Here is a 24,646-nt window from a genome sequence, read left to right on the forward strand (position 1 = left end):
ACTGAACTTGATAGCCTGTCACCGGAGGAGTTCAAGGTTAACTTTCAAAAGGTTCTGGAACGCTCGGGCGATCTGACTAGGCAACAACTCAGTATTGCCAAACACCTAGCTGAGAGCGAGTCCAGAGCCATGATGGCCGCTATCACTCTTCGCAGGCATGCTTGGCTCCGGTCTACTACCTTGCAAATGGACATGAGAGAAAAGATAGAAGGTCTTCCTTTTGACGGCTCCGGCCTGTTTAGTGAAACCACAGATGCCACAATGGAACAACTTAAAAAATCTAAGTTTACCGCGAAAATGTTTACCGCGCAACCATCCACTTCTACGTACGTGTCCAAGTACCATTCCACGTATAATAAGCAGTGCCCTTCTTTCAGACAACAAGACCGTAGAGACTTCAGCAAGTCCTACCAGCCTTATCACCGGCGCCCTTACCAGAACAAGTTCAAAACAAATCAGGCCCAACATACCAAAGGGCCAGAAACTCAGAAGCGCCTTTGAAACTCAGGTCCATCCACCACCAATTTTCCACTCCCCGTCCCCGCCGTCGGGGGCAATAACATCTCAACTGATGGGTCCCTCCAACGACCCCTGGCCGGCTCAACCCTCCATCAGGCTGGCAAGCCATGCCCCCGCATGGCAACATATAACATCAGACTGCTGGGTCTTGCAGATCGTATCTTCAGGATATGCCATCGAATTCAAGTCGATTCCACGGTTCAGGGGAATAACATTCACCCCTCCTTCCTCTACACTACAGGAGGAGGTCAGGGAACTACTGGAGAAGGGGGCAATCGCCCCAGTACGGTGGACGGACAGACAGGATGGATTCTACTCCCGTTATTTTCAAATTCCGAAACGGGACGGGGGCATCCGTCCGATTATGGACTTACGCAACCTAAACAAGTTTGTTCATGTCAGGAAGTTCAGAATGATGCCGTTGCAGCAAATCCTCCCGCTCCTCCAAGGGGAACAGTGGTTGGCAACGATGGATCTCAAGGACACCTCTTTCCATGTGAACATTTGGCCTCCACATCGGAAATTCCTACGCTTCACGGTCGATCACCAAGTGTACCAATACAACGTATTACCCTTCGGCCTGTCCTCCACCCCAAGGGTCTTTACGAAATGTATGGCACCAGTGATTGCCTACCTGAGAACACATGGCATCATGGTCTACCCTTACCTGGACGACTGGCTCCTGGCCTCAAGGGATCCAGACGAGTTACGTTCGCAGATCCATTATGTTCTGTCGGTCCTTCACGACCTAGGCATCCAAGTCAATTGGAAAAAGTCACACCTGGAACCTATGCGAGTGGCAAACTACATAGGAGTGGTATTAGACACAATGCGCCAAAGAGCATACTTACCAGAAGAGAGGTACGTCTTGATCAAGGACATGGTAACGCTCTTTCGGGATCACCCCACCCAGCCGGCACGCTCCATCCAGCGCTTATTGGGCCTTATGGCCTCCTGCAATGCGGTGATTCACTATGCCCGTCTAAAAATGAGGAAGCTTCAGCTCTGGTTCCTCTCAGTTTTTCACCCTGCAAGACACAACCAAGGGAAACACCTACTGATACCTACTCCCATACTTCAATCTCTCTCCTGGTGGACGGAACGCAGGAACCTCCTGGAGGGAGTACCTTTCCCGCTTCCTTCCCCAACAGTCTGGCTAACAACGGATGCCTCCCTGCTAGGATGGGGAGCGCATTGTGCAGGCCACCGGACGCGGGGCAAGTGGTCCCTCAACCAAACTCAACTCCATATAAACTTCCTAGAATTGCTGGCAGTTTTTCTGGCTCTACGGTCCTTCCTACCACTGTTGCAAGGCAGCTGTGTACAAGTACAATTAGACAACACGACAGTGCAAGCATACATAAACCGCCAAGGCGGGACGGTCTCCCGGAGCTTGTGCGCTCTAGCCCTCCAGATGTGGCACTGGTGCATCCGCCACAAAATTTACCTTCTCGCAGCCCACATCAAGGGCCTAGAGAACAGCTTGGTGGACAATCTCAGTCGAGTATTCCTGAACGACACTCACCACGAATGGGAAATCAATCCAAGATACATCAATCCGCTATTCCGTCAGTGGAGTCATCCATCAGTGGACCTGTTTGCGACCTCAACAAACAAAAAGTGTGCTCGCTTCTGTTCCAGAGCAGGTCACGACCCACTATCATTGGGGGATGCTTTTCAGATGGACTGGTCACTAGAAACACCCTACATGTTTCCACCTCAACCCTTAATTGCCAGAGTGGTGGCTCGACTCCTAGCACACCCAACTCCCTGCATCCTCGTGACGCCATGGTGGCCGAGACAACCATGGTTTCCACAAGTACGCAGACTGTCCGGAAATCTTTACCATCGCTTCCCACCAGAAGCAGACCTCCTCTCACAGGACAACGGCCTCGTACTCCACCCAGACGTTCTCACTCTCCGTCTGACGGCTTGGCGAATAAACCTTTAGATGATATATTGTTGAATCAAAGGAAATTGTCAACCAGGAGAAATTATCACAGCAAATGTCTTTGATTTAAGGCTTATGTGAAATCCCATGGTTTTCTGCCAAAACGGGCCTCCGTTCGTCAAGTACTCCTCTACTTGTCCACTCTTAAATCGCAGGGCTTGGCAAATGTTTCTATCAAAGTTCACCTTGCCGCCCTATCATCCGTTCACCCGGGCTGCGACGGTGTTATTCTCTTCTCACACCCCCTCAGCAAAGGCTTCCTGAAAGGCCTCTCCAATGTCTATCCTCCAATAAGACCGCCGGTGGAACCTTGGAGCCTGTCTTTGGTCCTTTCTTCGCTGACGCAAAAACCCTTCGAACCTCTGGCCTCGACGTCTTTGAAATTGCTATCCTTGAAAACCACGTTCCTGGTTGCCATCACGACAGCACATCGGGTGAGTGAGCTCACCGCATTGAGAGTTGACTCCCCGTACACTCAATTTCATGAGGACAAGGTGCGTATGCGACTGGATCCCGCTTTTCTGCTGAAAGTAGTTTCCGATTTTCATTTAAATCAGGACATTATTCTACCTACCTTCTTTAGGAACCCACAATTGGCCCTAGAAAGGTCCATGCATTTGCTGGACGTTCGTAGAGCCCTTCTATTCTATATGGCTCGTACGAGGGACTTTAGAGCCTCTTCACGTCTCTTTGTATCATACCAGGGCGCTACCAAGGGATCTCCAATTTCTCGTCAAAGATTGTCTAGATGGCTTGTCAACCTCATCATACTCACGTATGAGATACAGCATAAAGCACCTCCAAAGTCCATCAAAGCCCATTCTACCAGGGCTTATGCTTCATCGTCTGCACACCTCTCAGGGATTGGCTTCCTGGACATATGCAAAGCAGCTACCTGGTCATCCAATCTCCCATTTGTCAAGCATTACGCTATAGACGTGCGCTCTGCTGCAGAGGCTAGTTTTGGGAGAAGTGTCCTAAAAAGGGTGTTGCAATAGCACTACTGCACCCCCCTCCTTGGGGAGCTTGCTAAACACCCATTCTTATGGCTGTCGATGGATCTCGATCCAGATAAACAGGTTGCTCACCTGTAACTGATGATCTGGTAGAGATCCGTCGACATCCATAAGACCCTCCCATCCTTCCCCTCTGCAGTAGTGATGCTCCTCTGTGTGCGTGCTGCTTACTATACTTACCGTATCTATTCGTCTCCACTCATGATGTCCATCTGCGATGATCGTCCTCCTCGGCGGTCGTCGAAAGAACTGAGGAACATGGTGCCCAGCCCCGCTCTTAAATAGCACGCGCTGCGTGTGGGCGGGGCTTGGACGCCTCGACAAGCTGAGGCATGGCTACCGCAGGGATTCCTGCGCAGGCGCAGAACCCCATTCTTATGGATGTCGACGGATCTCTACCAGATCATCAGTTACAGGTGAGCAACCTGGTTTTTTTCATTGGCTCCCGTTCCATGTGTGGTACAGGGGCTGCATCTCTGGAAGAGGCTGTATCAGAGCTAAGCGCAGAATGTTACTGAGCAGTCAAATGTGTGCAGAGGCGGGAGGGGGAGCAGTTTTGCTCTTCTCCCTCCCAAAGTACTTTTTGTCTTCAGAAATATGTTCCTGAGGGTTATGCAGCCTTCGTGGACATATTTCTGGCAGAGAAAAGAGTTTTTATGGAGAGGTGAGATAAACAAAAAATGGATCCTCATTGTTCTCCGCCTGCACAGTGCTGTGAGCTAAACACAGAAGGGAACATGCAGCTAGTTTACTGATTCCTTGCATAGACTGAGTACTTTCTCTGCTCTCATAAGGCTGCACTGCATGTCAGCCCCAGTAGTTTATGCTCTTTCCTTCTGTTGCTTCATAAGAACAGCCCTGCTGGAGCAGGCCCAAGGCCCATCTAGTTCAGCATCCTACATTTCCCACAGTGGCCCACCAGATGCCACTGGGAACCTATAGGCAGGAGTTGAGGGCATGCCCTCTCTCTTGCTGTTACTCCCCTGCAACTGGTAATCAGAGGCATCCTGCATCCTGCCTCTGAGGCTGAAGGTGGCCTATAGCCTTCCGACTAGTAGCCGTTGACAGACCTCTGCTCCTTGAAGTTATCCAAACCCCTCTTAAAGCCATCCAGGTTGTTGGCTGTCACCACATCTTCTGGCAGAGAATTCCACAAGTCTACAAGTTATGGTCTCTCTCTCTCTCTCTCCCTGCCCCCCCCCCTTCTGCTCTGCCTGCCTTCCTGTTTAACATAGGGCATTTCTACACTTAGTTTTGAATTTGGCTTCTTTTCCATATTTTATTGTCAAATTATTTTGTATGCATGATGAGTTACAAGATAATTATATTTGTGAAATGGTGCTTATGAGGAAAAAATACAGTGTTCGTAAGAATCAGTTTTACCTTATTTAAGTTCCAGAAGATCCACCTCAAAATTTTGTCAAAGGCAACATTACAGGAAAATCATTATCAGTTTCTTGGGAACCACCAACCATTGTTACTGGAAAATTTAGCTACAGAGTTGAACTGTATGGACCACCTGGTAAGTCAAAGTCAATATAATTTTGTTTTATCCTTATTCATGTTTTCCTTTGCTAAATAATCGCCTTTCATTTTGGAAATGAGAATGAAAACAAAAACTGCAGCTTTATGGCTACAATTTATAATAATGTTTAATGAAATTATTTGAGGATGTTTTAAAAATTATACTTATTTCTGTTGACAGAACTTCTTCACCTCTCTCTTTAGTTATTTTTAGAAAAAAGATTAAGGCCTTATTTTTGTAGAAGGCAAAGTTTTGGAACATGTTCCCTGCTGAAATAAGAGCCTCACCATCTCTGACAACTTTTAAAAAGTCTTTAAAGATGCATCTATTCAGCCAGGCTTTTAATTAAATATTGTTTTAATAGTTTTAACATTGTTTTAAAACATTGTTTTAAAATTTAAATTCATTTGGTCAAAGACTGTAAATAAATACTAAAACTAAACTAAAATTTAAATTGTAATGTTTTAACTTTTTCTGTATCATTTATTTTGTTATAACTAATGTTTTAACTTTTTCTGTTGTCATTTATTTTAACTAGTGTTTTAACTTTTTCTGTTTGTTTACTTGCTTTGTTGTAAACCGCCCAGAGACGTGAGTTTTGGGCGGTATAAAAATATGTTAAATAAATAAATATATGGTATAAAAATCTCACTGCTGTCTTGTGTTTAGGTTTTACTTTGCTTTGAACTGAATTTTATGATGTGCTTTGTTGCTTCTGTCGTAAACTACTTTTTGGTATTATAATAATAGTAGTAATAGTAATAGTTATAATAGTAATACAACAGAAAGTGCTGAGGCTTGTTTGTCAGAAGGCAAGAAAAATGTGACAGTGTGCCAGTAAATGTGAATGGATCATATGATAGTTTTGAAATAGGATAACTAGCAGTGTATCCCTTGTGTCACTGAAGATATTCTACATGCTCCCAGCTAGCACACATGTACAAAATCAGTCCTCATGTGCCTTCCCCAACAAGCATCCTACCATTTTCTCCTCCTCCTCAGCATTTTCCATGACATTACCTATTTGTATGTCTCGGCCCCTTTTACCTCACCTCCTCAGCTAGTCTGATATAGCTGAAATTTCACCATTAGCTCTAGTTATACATTCAGGCAGCTAAAGCTAAGGATTCCTCCACCTTCTGGCACATCATGGTCAACTCATCTCACAATGGCTTGGCTCAGATAGACACTCACATCCCTCCAGTGCTCTGGGAACTGCCCTTTCAGAACCTATAAGAAGACACCACTCCGGATCTGGGGCCCCCCACTACCAGATTTAAAAGACCTGCCAAGTTGGCTGCCAGTTACTGCAGCGGAGGCTGAGTCTCTTGTCACCCAGTCCAAAGCGGGGAAGGCACCCCGGGGAAGACCTCATCCCTATGGATCTTATAAAAAGTAATCTGAAGTGGTGCGCCCCAGTTCTGCCTTCACTATTTACCTGCATTGACCCATGGCCACATTCCCAAGAACTGGGGGTTGGCGATCATCATCCCCATATTTACAAAGGGAAGAAAGGATGACCCTGCCAACTATAAGTGCATCAGCTTGCTCAACACCATCAGCAAGATATATGCCAGACACCTACATTGGAACTCAAGGCATGGTTAGAACAAGAAAATCTGCTGACAGATGAACAAGCAGGTTTCAGGGAAGGCAGATCCAGAATTGATAAATGCCTGGTGCTACAACATCTCATTAAAAAGTATTCCTCCAACAATTCTGCCTTCATATATCTCAAGGCCACTTTGACTCCATATCCTGAGTTAAGCTGTGGGAGTAGCTGGAATCTTCCTCAATTGATCGACGTCTGCTCTACCTAATTCGCACCCTTCTCACAGATATGACACTCAGGGTGAGGTGTAGCCCCCACGGACACATTATGAACCATATCCAAACCCCAAAGAGAGTCAAACAAGGATGTATCCTGGCTCTGCGTCTTTTCAACTTTTATATCAATGCCATTGTGAGCCATTTTAGCAATTCAAATTTCCATCCCCCCCAAGCTGGCCAAAAAAAGCAGTTCCACTCTACTATATGCTGATGATGCAGCAATCCTCCCAAGGATCCCTATAGGCCTTAGAAGGGCGTTGGTGACACTAGCAAGAATGCAAGAATGAACAACTTGAAATTAATTACCAAAAAACTAAGGTCATGGCCTTTGCAAGAAGACCCAAGATCTGCCACTGGAATATGGACGGCCACAGAATTGAGCAGATCACTTCCTTAACATACCTGGGGGTGGTCCTTCATGACTCTGGCACAAGGAAGTCCCATTGTGATCACGTCACCCTCATTACACAAAGAAGCTCCACTGCCATTCTGAAGTTCTTACGGACTAGAGGTGGCCACTACATACCAGCAGCACTTAAAGAATTTGAGGCCAAGCCATTGGCCCAACTGCTCTTTGGTGCCCACCTGGGACCCCCCTCTAATCTTGCCTCCCTAGAATGTGTCCAGTCTAAATTCCTAAGAACGGCCCCACAAGTGCCTTGTTGTGTCTCCAGTGCTATTCTACGCCTGGAATCTTGTATGATAGAAGTTGGGGCCAGGGTGTGGATGGCCATTCTCAACCACTGGCTCAAACTTGCTCTCAGCCCTTGGGGCCTGGTCCCTCTGACCCTACAGAACAATTTCCAATCCTCCTGGAAATAGGCAGTCCAGAATAAAGTGGCGCTACTGGGCTTCTCCCTGCCTCTCCTACTTGCTGTGGGCTGTGACAAGGCAAAACCATCCATCAAACAGAGGATTTTGGACACTGAGTGCCAGGTTGACATCAGCAGGAATCCAGGCTTCCTGTCCTCAGAAAGACTTAGATTTACCATCTCCCCTGCTGCATACTTGACACAGCTGGAAATTCCTAGCCACAGAAGCTTTTTCTCTTGCCCGTTGTCATGCCCTTCTCTCCGCAGTGCTGGAAGGCAAATACAGAAAGCTACCAATCATGGAAAGACTTTACCCCTGTGACATTGGGGAGGTAGAAACCACAGAGCATGTACTCCTCTTTTGCCTCTTCTATAAGGACAGTCATGACAAGCTTATACTTCCACTGCTCCTCTAGCACCCTGGTTGCCCTAGTCAAGCTTACACCAGGATGCTGCTTTCGGATGAAGATCGAGCCTTTACGTATAGGCTCGAAGTTCTCCGCAGCAGCATACAAGATCCACCAGGCCCTGACTGCCAGTTCATAACTATGTATTAGTCTTGTACAGAGTTTAGCCATTGTCTATTTTACTTGCCTGCTTCACTCTCAGCTAGTTATCCTGTCACCCCTTTCTATAGTTTAAATATTTTACGTTTTATCCTCTCATAGACAAATACATGCAACTTTGAATATAAATGTTGTGAGCTTGTACTGATACTTTTATACTTACTATAAAATTACTAATTACTACAAGTTAAAAACTATAATTACTAAAGTAAAATTTATTAAAATAGGGAGATGACAGAGGCAAAAGTATGAGTAATAATTTAGTATGACTAATATTTACTACTTTTACTATTTTATAGTAATCATTTTATAGTAATTATAGTTTATAGTAATATTAATGTAATAGTTTTAATGTAGTAATTTTAATGCAATATGGTTTTATTGCTTTATAATCTGTTCTATCCTAATGTATGTTCTCCCCATAATTACTGCCTCACACTATCTTATGGTGGTCTTGGACCATAATTGATTGATTGAACTGTAGTTATATGCACAGAGGCAACTTCCAACCATACCTACAGGTGTGTGCACTAGCCCTTACTTTTCTTTCCATATGTTGGGAAATTGTTAGGTGAATGGATAGAAGTGAGTGGAGTTCTGGATAGTGAGAGGATCGAGAGTGGATGGCCAGAGAGAAGGTTGCAGTAGTCAAGACAATTGGCTCATCTCCTGCCTTGACTACTGCAACCTTCTCTTTGACCATCCTCTTTGCTCTCACCTCTATCCAGAACTCCACTTGCTTCTGTCCAGAACTCCACTATCCAAATTGTTCTCTTTTGTTGCACTGACCATGTGGCTTTCCTCCTGTGATCCCTTCAGCTTCCCATCCCTTTGTCTATCCAGGATGAACTCCTTGCCCTTATTTTTAGATTAATATTGCTTATTAAAACACAAAACAAATCTGTCATAAACTCATTAGTAAATAATTATTTACTAGGTATGTAGTCTGGGAGTACTTCTGGACCCAAACCTCTCCCTGATCTCTCAGGTTGAGGCAATGGCCAGGAGGGCTTTCTATCAGCTTCAGCTGATATGCCAGCTGTGTCCACTTCTGGAGATAAATAACCTTAAAATAATGGTGCATATCCTGGTAACATCCAGATTTGACTGCTGCAATGTGCTCTATGTTGGGCTGCTTCTGTATATAGTCTGGAAACTGCAGTTGATGCAGAATGCTGCAGCCAAGTTGGTCTCCAGGGTTTTTTATTTTATTTATTTATTGTTAAATTTGTATACCACCTTTCATTAAAACAATCCCAAGGCAATTTACACAAAAATTAAAAACAAGATAAAAATGACACAATTAAAATATTAAGCTAAAATATAAAACAAATCTGACTAAAAAGATTTAAAATACAAGCGTAAAAACTGTACAAAATACAAAGAAGCAGCGGTAGAGACAATAATATAAAAACCTGGGTAAAAAGCCAAGATCTAACACGCTTTCTAAAAACTGTGATGGAGACTGAGGAGTGAATAGCCACTGGGAGAGCATTCCAGAGTCTGGAGGCAGCAACAGAGGCCATGTCCCGCATGCATGACAACTGAGCCTCCCTAATTGTCAGCACCCAGAGCAAAGTCCCCTCAGATGTTCGGGTTCCCCAAAGGTGACATATTACACGCATTTTAAAAGAACTATACTGGCTGCCAATATGTTTCCGGGCAAAATACAAAGTGCTGGTTATTACCTATAAAGTCCTGAATGGCTTGGGTCCAGGTATTTAAGAGAACTCCTTCTTCATGAACCCTGCCTATTAAGATCATCTGGGGAGCTCCTGTTGTGGTTGCCACTGGTTCAGTTGGTGATGACTCAAAACTGGGCCTTTTCTAGGGTTGCCCCAGGACTTTGGAATGCATTTCCTAATGAAATTAGAGTCTTCCCTTCTCTGGATTATTTTCAGAAGGACCTGAAAAACATACCTGTTTAATCAGACATTTAGTTTATAGTTTTAAAGTTTTAGGTTTTATAGTATTTATCTGTATTTTAAACTATTTTAATTGTGGGTTTTTTAGATTGTGAACCGGCAGGGACTTATTTTATTGTTGCATTTATGCTTGCTTATGGGGGTGGTATAAAAATGTGTTGAATGAATGAATGAAATCATCCTTTGCATTTGTTTTTCACTGTCATTAAGAGTAATCATATAAACAATATGTGGAAAGGGTCAGTTATTTTTCTTTATTTAAAGCTTACATATTCATTTCAGGTCATATTTTGGATAATAGCACAAAAGATCTGAAGTTTACCTTTAATAATTTAATACCATTCACAACATACGATGTTTTTGTTGCTGCTGAGACAAGTGCTGGGGTGGGACCAAAGTCAAACCTAACAGTTTTCACTCCTGCAGGAGGTAAGTTGCATGCTAGATAACTTCTTGATACATTTTATTTTACCCTTTTCTTTGAAAAGCCAATGTTTGCAAATGTGTTGTATGAAAAATAGTTGCATTCTGTTTTGAATGTTGTTTAGCAGTTATCTCCTTCCAACAACTGTGTAGTATAAATAAATATGGCTGCCATGACTTTTTTTGACAGGGCTTCTGCCTTTTAACAGCTGTGAGATGGGTAGAAACTGCCTGTGCAGGCAGAGGTGCTCTTACCCCTGGACTTTAGGGCCAAAGTCCAGGGCCTCCACACACCCCTGCCCCCCACCCTAATCCTCTTTAGTCTGTTCTGGGTAGTGTGTTTTGTGCCCTCAAGAACCTATGTGTTAAAAAATGGTGCTTAACTTGCAGCAGGGGCCCTCCAATGGCCTTTAAGTCCAGGCTACAAAATTACCTAGGTGCACTTTTTTAGGTGCTGCTTTTCCCTGCATGGAGGTCCATAAAAGCGGGGAAGCATTTGCTCTGTTCTGCCTCCCTTATGGCTGTTAAGGCACAAGGCCCTTGTCCCTTCCCCACTGAAAAGGATGAATGCATTGATGTTGCCCAAATAAGTTCTTCTGAAACAATTCCTGTACAAATGTGCTGTCAGAATGCTGAGAGAACAGGAAATGTTTGCCATTCCCCCAACTCATCAGTAAGTAATTTACATGCATGAGGAACTGGACACCTGCTATCTTAAGAGGACTGGGTCTAAAGATGCATTGGTGCATAGTCCATGCAGGTATTCAGAAAGATGCCAGCATAAAACAGTATTCATTGTTGGCAGAGATCAGTCCATGGAGATCAGTCTCTGGAGGAAGTACTTGAGTGGTGGTGAAAGCTGAGCAGGTCATTTTCCAGATTACGCCCTGCAATGGTATCATTGCGGATCTCAGAAGCATGCTTCCACACTTCCTGTGTTGTGACACCACAGTCCCTACACTAACAGCAGGATACCATTCACATTTCCGATGCCTTGTTTCAAATTTAATTGCTGCAATATATAGTGCTATGACATCATGTATCCGGTGTAAAAAGGTTGCTGTTTTTTGGGGTTGTTAGTTTCCACGAGACTGCTCCCTCTGCTGTTTATGTTTCAGATGTAATTTGCCTGAATGGAAGCATTTTGCTGCTGTTGAGCAGCTAATCTGGAAAGCTCCAGGATCTTTCCCAGTCAGCAGGCTTTACTGAGGGTTTACTGAGAGGCTTTACTGCAAGTTCAAAGTTGCCCCCAAAAACCTACACAAAAAGCAGATTTTTTTACCCTGGATATAAATCAGGCTACACTCTAACGCACAAGGAAAAATCCAAATTGTGTGTGAAGTGCTCCCCTATAGCTTGCAGGGACTTTGGGGTAAATTTGGCTGATATGTGAATGCACCCCTCCATTCTGGAAGAGATGTGAGCTAAAAGCCAGGTGTGAAATACTTCCAGGAGAAGAGGCTCTGACTTTGCTCTGCAAATTACAGATTAAGAGAACACACAGCATGCGTGTGTAAGGGCAGAATACATAGGGTGTTGGCCATGCCAAAAGCAGCAGTTCAGTATGGGAACTCCCTTGCTCCCATTCTTCTGCCTAGGATGGAAAAAACCCTGAGCCAGTTTCATGGTGCACACCATCATGTTCAAAGCTGCTGCATCTGTTTATTTTTTTCAGGAACATGGAGAGACACACACAGATGATCTGGAGTGTGATTCGTTGAATCCATTAGAATGGGTTCTGCACCTGTGCGGAAGCGTCTCGGTGTAGAGTTCCACAGCTCCTCTCGGCTTTTGCGCCCCGCCCCACGTGACCACATGGCTATTTAAGGCAGGAGGACGCACAAGCAGCTCAGTTCCTTTGCAACTGCCATAGGAATTGGGTCATTCGGTTTCTATAGCTCCTCGTTCTGGTTCCTTGGATTGTTATTCAAGAGTTCTACTGGTTACTATTTCCCAGATTCACTGACTATCGGACTGCCACTGGTCTACAATTTTTTCTTCACATCTTTAACTTGTTGACAGATTGGACTGATATTCTGGAAACCTGACCACAGACTGCCTTATCGGACAATGCCTGTGAGTACTGAACTTTAGACAATTATCTTCCTCACAAACCATGATAGACATGGCTAAGTGTCTTGAAAAGAAAACTTTTAAATGCTGCGGCAAGTGTAAGGCTAAACTGCCTTCCCAAGATGAACATGATTTGCGTCTTCTGTGTCTGGGAGAGACTCATAACACCATATCTTGTAAAATATGCCAATCTTTTACAAAGCAAACGCGATTTAAGTGAGAGCTCTGTTTGAGAGCGGCTATCTACGATGACGTACTTGCCGCTCGTGGTACCTCAAAAGGAGGTACATCTCCTTCACCCCAAAAACATGGCTCAAGGGCTAAGGCTTCCACCCAGTCTAAACCCTCACCGCCCACGAAGAAGCAGAGACAGCTGACACCATCCTCGACTCCATCTCCGACTTCAGCTCAAGATGTGGTCTTGGTGTCGGTTTCTAAGCCTCCAATACCAACTTTACCGTCTCCAACACTGAAACACTCCATATCGACTTTGATGCCAACTTCACACATTCCGGCAATGCCATCCCCGATGTTGAACAAGCGTCTGCAGACGCCGAGGCCCTTAACTACAACCTTCCCATCGGCCTTGAGACAGTCTCCAACATCGACGTCGGTGCAGACACCGGCATCGATGCAACATCCAACCTCGATACTGATGTCGACACCGACAATGGAGAAGCAAGCGTCGACCTTGTTGCTGGCGACTCAGGTCCAGTTGATATCGATGGAGTCAATGCTGAGAACTTGCACTCTCTCTCCAGCACTGACTCTGATTAGGTCTCCTTCGACATTGAAAGATGACGAACTTCGACACTGAATACTCCAATTATTCTGACATCTGTTACTCCTCAATTCCATGTGCCTATGACCTTCGCGATTGAAGAGGATGATCCAACTGGCATCGAAGACGTTGTTTTGGACGCGGTACCACCCAGACCCTTCTAACCATTCTGTACTGAAATACAACTCCGTTTACCTTCCACGGCTTTCCCTCTTCAGAGGATGGTGAAGTATCTATGGCAATGGCAGTGCCTTCGCAGCAGCACCCGCTCCAGGCCTTAACTGTTGCGCATCTCATGACTACACCTCCATGGCATATATGTGGCTTCTCTCACAATGTATCTCCACCACAACGGACTACCTTGATGGGCCTAATCTCTTCAGGGCTGCCGTATGATTATAAAGAGGGTAGGGCTTGGTGGTCCAGCCAACCAGATGTCACAGATCTGCAAGCTATGGTGTACACCTTACCTATCCAAACCTTAGCTGCAGGGGATGCTTCTCTGGCTATTCCAACCCAAAAAATGCCATCAGTGACAGCATCTACACAGATACTACAAATTCTGCTTACCAAGCAGTTCTCAAACTATGGAAAAGCAAGTAGCGTCCTCGGCTGTTCAAGCAAGAGGACCCTCTTCCAGCATCTGCTTGTCGTCCACCTCCCAGCAAGGATTCTGCACCATGCTCTCTCCTCATGGATGCATCCGAGGAGAGCCATCATGGGTCCTCAGACTTCAAATCTGATACAGACACTGCGGATCCAGATCCTTCACCTGACATGGCAACACCTTCTCATGTTTCCCCTATCGAAGAGTTGAAGGTGTACCATTCTCATCTAAAGGAAATGGCTACAGCATTGGGACTAGACTTGAAATCACAGCTGGCAACAATCAACGATCCTGTTTATAATTTCATGGCCAGGTCTCACAGCGCAACCTGTGGCCTTGCCTCTTTTACCTATTATTTTGAAAACCGCTCAATGCTCCTGGGAGGTTCCGCACACCTCCACTCCAACTTCAAAGAGACTGGAAGGCCTCTATAGTGTACAGGAACAGGACAATACCTACCTAATTAAACACCCTGTACCAAACTCTCTCGTAATTGACTGCATGACTTCCTCAAGATCCGGAAGACGTCATACCACCCCTGCGGACAAAGAAGGGAGAAAATTGGACGTATTGGGGAGGGAAGTGTACTCCACTGCTTGTCTATCTTTCAAGACAGCCAATTACTCTGCTTGCATGGCAAAATATAACTACTGCCTCTGGGAGGCTCTGGAACAAGAGCTAGACACTCTTTCCCCTGAAGAACTAAGGGCACATTTTAAGAAAACACTACAAAAGGTAGGTGACTTAACATGCCAGCAGCTTAACACAGCTAAACACTTAGCGGAGTAGGAATCCAGGGCCATGAGCACAGCTATCACTTTGCGACGACACGCTTGGTTACACTCTACTGCACTCCAACTGGACATGAAAGACAAGATAGAGGGCCTCCCCTTGGCAGGAAAGGTCTATTTTCTGAAGAAACAGATACGACTATGAAAAAGTTTAAAAAGTCAAAGTTCACCGCTAAAACGTTCACTTCTAGGAACATAGGAAGCTGCCATATACTGAGTCAGACCATAGGGCCATCTAGCTCAGTATTGTCTACCCAGACTGGCAGCGGCTTCTCCAAGGTTGCAGGCAGGAATCTCTCTCAGACCTATCTTGGAGATGCTGCCAGGGAGGGAACTTGGAACCTAGATGCTCTTCCCAGAGTGGCTCCATCCCCTGAGGGGAATATCTTACAGTGCTCACACTGTCGAAACCGAAACAGTCGAAACCGAAACACGTCGAAACTGAAACAGTATAACCGTCCATGGTCCTCGTATAGACCTCAAGACCGCAGAGACTATAAAAAGACATACAGTATCAATTCTTCACCAAGTGGCATTACCCACAAAAGGGTAAGAACAATCAAAACCAACGTAATAAGCAGGTAGAAGGCAACAAACAGCGCCTTTCAGATAGGAGACAGCCCATTGCACCCCCTGTCATCGGAGGACAATCTGCTTTTGTCACCCTTCCAGAACACCGAAGGGGAATGGGAGACGGTCACCAGCATCAACCCTCAGGCCTCGATAGCCAACAACACCATCAGATTGGCAAGTCATGCTCAAGCATGGCGCAACATAACATTGGATTGCTGGGTTTTGAAGATTGTGACATCAGGCTATGTGATAGAGTTCAAAGCTCACTCACAGAGACTCCTGCCCTTCAACAGGAGGTTCAGGAACTTCTACACACAAAAAGCAATAGTCCAGGTGCAATGGGCTCAGAGGTGGTTTTTACTCCCACTATTTCCAGATTCCCAAGAGAGACGGGAGAATCCGGCCAATTATGGGCTTGAGACATCTCAACAAATACATCCATGTGAAGAAGTATCAAATGACAATGTTGCAGGATATTCTGCCACTTCTACACCAGGGCCCTGTTGTTCTATTTATCAAAGACTAAGGCCATCAGAAAATCAAATAAGCTATTCATTTCTTACAAAGAAAAAACAATGAAATGAGTCTTATCTAGACAGAGACTGTCCCATTGGCTTGTAGAAACTATATTAATGACCTGTAAGATGCAGAAAGTACAACCCCCCAAGTCTATTAGGGCACATTCAACTAGGGCTTATGGGGCCTCTGCAGCTCACCTACCGTGTTTCCCCGAAAATAAGACACTGTCTAATATTTATTTTTCCTCAAGGAGACACACTATGGCTTATTTTCAGGGGATGTCTTATTTTTATTAAGTGTGGTACAACAATCTACATTTATTCAATTATAGTTAAGTCATCTTCTTCTGGAACATTGTCATAACTCTCATTTGATCCATATAAGACCCACAGACTGTTGCTGGTCAGTGTTGGGGAGCAGCAGCTTTACTGGTGTGTGTGGGGGGTGAGAGAGACCCACAGACAGGGGCGTAACGATACTGGTAGGGGTGGCAGGCTGCAAGCTGAGGCATACGGTAGAGGGAAGTACGGTAAAAAATCTCCTCAGAAAATCTCCTCCTCAAAAATCTCCCCTCCTCCTGGCGGTGGCGGACAGCGGCGAGAGTAAGCGCGGCGGTGGCGGGAGGTGGCGAGAGTACGCCGGGAAGCGACGTCTGCCACCGCCGCGCTTACTCTCGCCGCTGTCTGCCACTGCCAGGAGGAGGGGAGATTTTTGAGGAGGAGATTTTCTGAGGAGATTTTTTACCGTACTTCCCTCTACCGTATGCCTCAGCTTGCAGCCTGCCACCCCTACCGGTATCGTTACGCCCCTGTCTGTGGGTCTCTCTCACCCCACACAAACACCAGGGGGATAGGGGGAAAGCTTCAGCAAGCAGCCTGCTACTGAGCCAGGAGAGATCACCACTATGTCTTATTTTTGGGGTATGGCTTATATTGCACAACTGCTTAGAAATCCTGCTACGGCTTATTTTATGGGTATGTCTTATTTTCGGGGAAACACGGTATCTGGCATATCTTTTCAAGACATCTGTAGGGCTGCCACCTGACTATCTGAACAGCCCTTCATGAAACATTATGCCATTGACTTGCGCTCTGCAGTGGCGGTGAATTTTAGAAGAGCAGTTCTCAAAAGGGTGTTACAGTAGCACTACAGCTCCCACCTCCTAAAGGAGCTAGCTAATCACCCATTCTATTGGATTCAATGGATCACGCTCCACATAAACAGGTTGTTTACCTGTAACTGATAGTCTGGTAGTGATCCATTGACATCCATTAGACGCTCCCGAACCTCCCCTCCGCAGTAGTGCTCAGGTCTACGTAGTAGAGCTCATCCTAATGCTCCAGGGATGCTCAACTGCTTTGATGGTCTCCAAGGAACTGAGCTGCTTGCGCGTCCTTCTGCCTTAAATAGCCATGTGGTCACATAGGGTGGGGCGCAAGCACTGAGAGGAACTGTGGAACTACACACCGAGAGGCTTCTGCGCAGGTGCAGAACCCATTCTATGGATGTCAATGGATCACTACCAGATCACCAGTTACAGGTGAGCAACCTGTTTTTCTTCATGCATCTGATTTCTCTCCCCCACACCACACACACAGAGACTTTTCCAATTCAAAAGCTGCCTCATCTCTGAGTTCATTAAGCAAATTATGGCTCAGGTATGAGAACAACTTTAATGGAAATCCACACTTTCAGTAGTCAGGTTCTGAAACCATGAAATTGAAATAATAGGTTGGAAGTTCTGGGAACAACTTTGGAAAGGCATATTTTTAAAATAAAATAAAAAATCAGGAATTATCCTTTCTGGGCCTCAGTCCTTATATTTTCTAAATGAAAATCCTCTTGTGAGGCACAGCAATTATATGACCGTTAGGTGGCAGTAAGTGCTAAGAGTCAACCTACTGTTTTGGAATTTCCTAGGTCTTTCTCATATCAATGAAGAGATTTACCGCTGCAGCTTATTTAGCTTAGAGGTAGTATTACCTTACACAACATTGATCTCTTGATGTACACTACAATCTTGTAAAAATTTGCATTTAAGAAACAAGATTGCATTCAATATGCTTAAGAATCATAGCATATGTATAGGAGTCATAGTGTATACTGATTGATATTATTCTGACTAAGAAAGCACCAGTGCAATAAGAGAATCAGAATAACAGTGATTCCACAGACTAACTGCACCAGTGCTCCAGGGAAGGGTTAGTCTGGAAATCACTCCTTCCCCGGAGCACCAGTACAGTTAATCTGCCATTATTCTGATCTTGTGCTGCACCAGTGTTTCCTTACAAATTCCATTGCTCAGAAGATAACTATTTAAGCACATAATAAATTTATTCAGTTCCCATGCTCACTATATCTTTGGTTTTTTAATGGCTAGGGATGGGCTTCAGGTTTGAGAGGAGCCTCAGCAAGCTGACTTCTAATGGACCTCCATCAGAAGCAGCAACAATAGTATTCTAGCTGACCGCTGTTGCCTGACATGTCCCCCCAACCAGCGTGCGTACACACACATACACACACACACACACACACACACACACACACACACACACACACAATGCCTCACAGTGTTGTGACACTGCATCACCATCATCATCATTATTATTATTACATTTATATCCTGCTCTTCCTCCAAGGAGCCCAGAGCAGTGTACTATATACTTGAGTTTGTCTTTCACAACAACCCTGTGAAGTAGGTTAGGCTGAGAGAGAAGTGACTGGCCCAGAGTCACCCAGCTAGTTTCATGGCTGCATAGGGATTTGAACTCGGGTCTCCCCGGTCCTAGTCCAGCACACATGAGACTCTGTGGAGCGTAAAAACATGGTGGGCAGCCACTGCTTGTTACAGGTGAAACTCGGAAAATTAGAATATCGTGCAAAAGTCCATTAATTTCAGTAATGCAAATTAAAAGGTGAAACTGATATATGAGACAGATGCATTACATGCAAAGTGAGATAAGTCAAGCCTTAATTTGTTATAATTGTGATGATCATGGCGTACAGCTCATGAAAACCCCAAATCCACAATCTCAGAAAATTAGAATATTACATGGAACCAAGAAGACAAGGATTGAAGAATAGAACAATATCGGACCTCTGAAAAGTACAGTGTACTGTGCTTGATTGGCCAGCAAACTCGCCTGACCTGACCCCATAGAGAATCTATGGGGCATTGCCAAGAGAAGGATGAGAGACATGAGACCAAACAATGCAGAATTGCTGAAGGCCGCTATTGAAGCATCCTGGTCTTCCATAATACCTCATCAGTGCCACAGGCTGATAGCATCCATGCCACGCCGCATTGAGGCAGTAATTGCTGCAAAAGGGGCCCAAACCAAGTACTGAATACATATGCATGCTTATACTTTTCAGAGGTCCGATATTGTTCTGTTCTTCAATCCTTGTCTTCTTGGTTCCATGTAATATTCTAATTTTCTGGGATTGTGGATTTGGGGTTTTCATGAGCTGTACGCCATGATCATCACAATTATAACAAATTAAGGCTTGACTTATCTCGCTTTGCATGTAATGCATCTGTCTCATATATCAGTTTCACCTTTTAATTTGCATTACTAAAATTAATGGACTTTTGCACGATATTCTAATTTTCTGTTTCACCTGTAAAGTGCTGATGCTACCGCTGCCACCGCCAGCCTGCTGAGTATCAGATAAACCTGTGTCCCTGTTACATTATGCCAGGAGCTGCTGTTTAGTGGCTGGGCCCAGTCCTTCACAGGACCCAAGGCAGGCTTCAGCAGTGTCCCCTTCCCAAATTCCTATGCCCTCAGCAGCTGCCCAAGAGTGCTGTGTGTTGATGCTGACCCTGCTTATAACAAAACCCTGTATATAAGATTTTTTTCCTAGCAAATACAGAAGACCTGTTTAGCCCAAAGTGGGCAAAGAGAGAAAATGCATGTTTACTTGCTGCTGCATCAATTTGTATGCAGCTACCACTCTTATGAGGTACTAGCAAAAATGCTAATCATTGTGATGTAGGGCAGTATAGGCTCCACATATTGCAGGGACTTGAGCAGGCCCTGTCATTGAAGAGCTGGGGAGAGGAGCATTCAACCCCTCTGCTTCTATGTCCCCAAATGTAGCACTTTCTCTGTAGGCATGTCTCCTTTTCCTCATTTCTCCAGAATGTGGTACAAGTTCCTGTAAATTTGATGAACAATGGAAGATAGACTGGTCAGAGATACTATTTGCCACAAGAAAATTGTTAGCTGCCCTGGGCATGAGAGTAAATGGTTAACTCAAGCTCTAAAGATTACTGGTAGGAGTTTTTAGCCCCAGTGGATTAACCATTCCTTCATGTGAGGTCAATAGCCATGCTACTGCTGGCATAACAATCTCCCCACGCCCGCCCACCCCCGCTTCTGGAGCTGTTAGCTGACTTGAGCCATGACATGAGCAAAGTGTTGGTCTACTTTACTGAAAATAGTTACCATCCCCACATGCAGTACAGCAGCATGCATATTGCAAAACTGAGTAAAACAATGCATTATATGGATGTAAGAGAACAAGGCATCCTATTTCCAGTACCCTAAAGACATTTTGGTTAGCCCAGAGCTAACTACATTAGCACAAACCTAATATTTGGCAACTTTTTGGAATGGGGTACATAGTACTCTGTTGTTGTTGTTGTTGTTGTTGTTTTAAAAAAGCATAGCAGAATGAACACTGGCCAAACTTGCAGGCTACTGATCTTGTTTCAACTTTGGCATACACAACTTTGTGTTCCATTTTAGATACAGATATGCCTATATTCAAGGTAAGATTGTCCAAATCCAAACCACATGTTTTAATGACCACACAAGTTATCAAGCTTAGGACCAAATTAGACAACACCCCTATTGCATGATTGAGATTAACATGCTTGGTTTCTGTAATGAGGGCTGATCCAGATCAGGTCCATGTTGTGGGGAAGGCTTCAACGCTTTGACCTGGTTTGGTCCCCAGTTGCTCTTTGCCCCAATGAAAAACTCCTTTTGGCACCAATGGGAGCTTTTACCCTGGAACAAATAACAGCTGCAGGGAGGTCCAATCCAGATTGGATCATCATTAGAGGCAATGGGTTAAAGCCTCCTGCAGTCCCAAACTGGGCCCTTGTGTGTGTGCTATTTACATTAGAAAAATCAAGCAAATAGGTCCCAATCCTGCAACAGGCATACTGCCTAGTTTGGCCCTTAAACTCCATATTCATCCACACAAAATATTTTATTATGCATGCAAGTGTTTGTGTATACAGTGTTTGTGTATACAGTACTTCATAAACAATATGCAAATTGAAGTCCTTAGGACAATGTTTCGCTTTCCTTGTTTTCATTATGTTCCAGTTCCAGGATCTGTATTTGATCTGCATATAGCAGAGGTAGCAGCGACCTTTATTAATATTGCTTGGATGAAACCAAAGCAGCCAAATGGAATAATCACCCAGTACCGAGTAAAGGTATTACTTGAAGATACAGGAGAGACTCTTGAAGACACAATTCTTACAGAAAAAGTAAAGGTAAATGAAAAATGTCAAAAAACATTAAAGAAAAAGAAAAAGTAAAGTTGATTTGATTTAAAAGTAGTTACTACTAACTGATGATTTGGGGAAGGGCTGTAGTTATAGGCCCTGTTCATGAGTTCAGAGAGAACGCCAGTGAACGCGCTTACAAGGCTGAAAGGAGGTTGGAAGTCCCACCTCCAGCCTGTCACTCACTCTCCCACCCTGCTCTTACACTTAAAGAAACGTTTATCCAATGAAACACACTGTAAATGTGATTGGGGGGCACCCAGCCTTCCAATCACAGAAACGGGGATAGCAATAGCAATAGCAATAGCACTTACATTTATATACCGGTCTATAGCCAGAGCTCTCTAAGCGGTTTACAGTGATTTAGCATATTGCCCCCAACATTCTGGGTACTCATTTTACCAACCTCGGAAGGATGGAAGGCTGAGTCAACCTTGGATAGTCACACTTATGCAATGTTCCTCTCTTCAGACGAAGCGTGGGAGCATGAACAACAGGCTGTGAGCAGGACTTCTGACCCCCTTTCAGCCTGGTAAGTGTGCTCACCGGTGTTCTCTCTAAACACCTGAACAGGGCTATATACATGTGTATAAATTACATGTTGTGCACGCAAAAGACCCAGGTTCAATTCCTAGCATTTCGTGTCTGAAACTCTGCAGAGTTGCTGCTAGTCTGTGTTGACAATACTGAGATGATGGACCAATGGTATGACTCAGTATAAGGCAGCTTCTTATGTAAATATGTTTTATCCTAATGTGACAATTAAAGAATTTTAGCCAGAAAGAGTTTCTCTAACTTATTTCTTTCATTTTTAGTACTTTATTGAATCTGTAGATCCAGACATGATAAATGAAAATGCACCATCATCTGTCACTTGGAGTAAAATAGAAACAGTAACTGGCTTATATGAAGGTTCAGCTGAGATGCTCCCCCCAGTAAACACATTTTCTCCAGTAAAATTTCCTAGCGTGTCTGTTGATAATTTACCCAATTTGAATGGAGTTGCAGAACTACATTCCGATTCTGGTAAGTTAAAGGGTTTTTTCCTGCCTCATTGTTCAAAAGCCTGCTGTCATGTATATGATCTTTAGCACAGAGTTCAGCCAAATTATTAATGGGTCACTTGCGGAAGTCAAATTCTCCGTCCCCTACAAAACTGCCTTCTGGAGCAATGGGGAATGCCACACAAGCAGACTGCTAGCCTCTTGTCACCCAGCTGACCTCCTTCTAGGGAAAGAAGATGCCAGAGCTATTGGACAAGCTGCATAGACAATCAGTTATTACAGTTGCCAAGACAGGTGTGATTGGGAGAGATTAACATATCTCCATGTCCCATATGGACCTTAATTTTTCCAAGAGCTTTTGACTGATAGGTTTTCAGATGTCACTGAAGGTAAATAGGTCAAAAAGTTACAACTCTGCTACATGGGGCAACAAACAGGTGGAGGTGACCTTGTGACACAGTGATGTCAATAGCACAGCCACTTGCACAGCATTATCAATGGAACATTTTTCTTGACTAAGTATGGATATTTATGACCCATTAAACAAGACTTGGCTGACAGATACAGGCTTAAAATACCTTTCTGAATTTTTAGAGTGAAGACATTAAACAAAGTACAGAACGCCACATTCTGATTTTATTTACATTCTTTTAAAGGTCAATAGTAAATGAAACTAGAGCTTTAGCTTAGTTTTTTAAAAATGCAGCTGATCGACTTAACTATCACTACTGATCTTATGCCCACTGTTCAAAACTATATTTTCCATTACCATTATGAGAAAAACTTAACCTTTTTAGTATGAATGGAAACATTTGTGACTTCTGTTGTTCAGTCTAGTATATTCTACGAAATATATTATTAATTCCTATGAAGGGCCAGCCTAAATTCCTTTTCAAACATTTTATTTTGTTTAAAGGGGGAAATGCTCATTTGTTTTGTACTGATCAATGTGGCAATAATTTTAAAGTTGAATATTTACTATAACAATAATGAAAATTTATTTCCTTTTTAACATGTGAATGTTTGCTGATACCATCAACCTCACTCAGCTGAGCAGCTGTCATATCTTGTAAAAGGACTCCTACCTTTCACTAAATATGCAATCATTGTTTCTGCTTTTACCATCATTGGAGAAGGGCCACCAGAGATTCTCATTGTTAGGACAAGTGAACAAGGTAAAATTTTATGACTGAAATTTCATGCTGGCAGCTCTTCATTCTTATCTAGTGGTTCAACAATAATTCACAATATATTGCATTTGTTCTGCAGTTCCAAGCGCTGTAGAAAATATAAATTATAAAAATATGAGTTCATCCTCTATTTTGCTCTCCTGGGATATACCAATAAATCCAAATGGGGAAATCACACATTACACAGTTTATGCAATGGAGCTGGATACAAATAAAGTTTTTGACTGGACAACATCAAATCACAGCATCTTGATTACAGGTAGGAGTTACTGTAAAATAATTATAATGGTAGCTATGGAAAACATGTTAGTGACATATATGTGTAACTGTTTTCATATTCTGCAGCTCTATTGTCTGCATGCTTTTAGGGAACTAACATGCACTTACAGTCACTTCTGGGCACTTCCACAGTTTGATGCAACGCACCTTTTAAGATAGCTCAGAACCTGTCAAAGTTTTGTTTTTGTTATATTTGAAAATAAATGCAATGGAAGTGCATAATTTAAATCTTTCTTTCTAACTAGCTTTTTATGATTTACAGAAATCATTAAAAAACTTGGCCAGGATCCAAAGAACCATTTTCCTAGGTCTGCAGCTCAAGGGGGCTTTGTAATTGCTGTTTTTCAAGCAGGAGCCCACTCCCCATGTCTCATAGTTCAAAAGCCAATCCGAACAGGCATGAAGATCTACTACTAAATTTAAAAAGTCAAAATTTCTCAAGTAGAGCATGCCCAAGTAGCTGTTTGGCTTATGGCCCATAAAAATAGAAACTGAAACCAGCTTTCCCAAAGAAACTCATCCTGGATTAAACCCCTTCTAAAATAAAATTTTACAGCTTTTCCTAAATATTTCCTTTTCTAAAGTCTTCAAAAGTAACTTGTTTTTCTCTTTTAGTATGTAAGCCACATGAAAACATGGCAGATCATGTTGAAAGAATCTCAGCATCACCAGTCCCTCAGAATTTCTTCTCAGTTCCCACTGGAGTGAATGAATTTATCTATGCAAATTAATTTA

General features: G+C 43.7%; 1 protein-coding gene across 1 annotated transcript in view; it reads left to right on the forward strand.

Annotated features, from left to right (window-relative positions):
- The window catches only part of PTPRQ (protein tyrosine phosphatase receptor type Q), a 230,805-nt gene that overhangs the window by 68,036 nt on the left and 138,123 nt on the right, over nucleotides 1–24,646 (forward strand). Inside the window, exons 16-21 of the mRNA XM_053258033.1 lie at nucleotides 4,880–5,008; nucleotides 10,427–10,573; nucleotides 21,254–21,426; nucleotides 22,254–22,464; nucleotides 23,492–23,617; nucleotides 23,712–23,891. Of these exons, the coding sequence (XP_053114008.1) occupies nucleotides 4,880–5,008; nucleotides 10,427–10,573; nucleotides 21,254–21,426; nucleotides 22,254–22,464; nucleotides 23,492–23,617; nucleotides 23,712–23,891 (966 nt within the window). The remainder of the gene's footprint in view (nucleotides 1–4,879; nucleotides 5,009–10,426; nucleotides 10,574–21,253; nucleotides 21,427–22,253; nucleotides 22,465–23,491; nucleotides 23,618–23,711; nucleotides 23,892–24,646) is intronic.

The sequence above is a fragment of the Hemicordylus capensis genome, chromosome 5 (assembly GCF_027244095.1).
Source record: "Hemicordylus capensis ecotype Gifberg chromosome 5, rHemCap1.1.pri, whole genome shotgun sequence".
NCBI classification, from domain to species: domain Eukaryota; kingdom Metazoa; phylum Chordata; class Lepidosauria; order Squamata; family Cordylidae; genus Hemicordylus; species Hemicordylus capensis.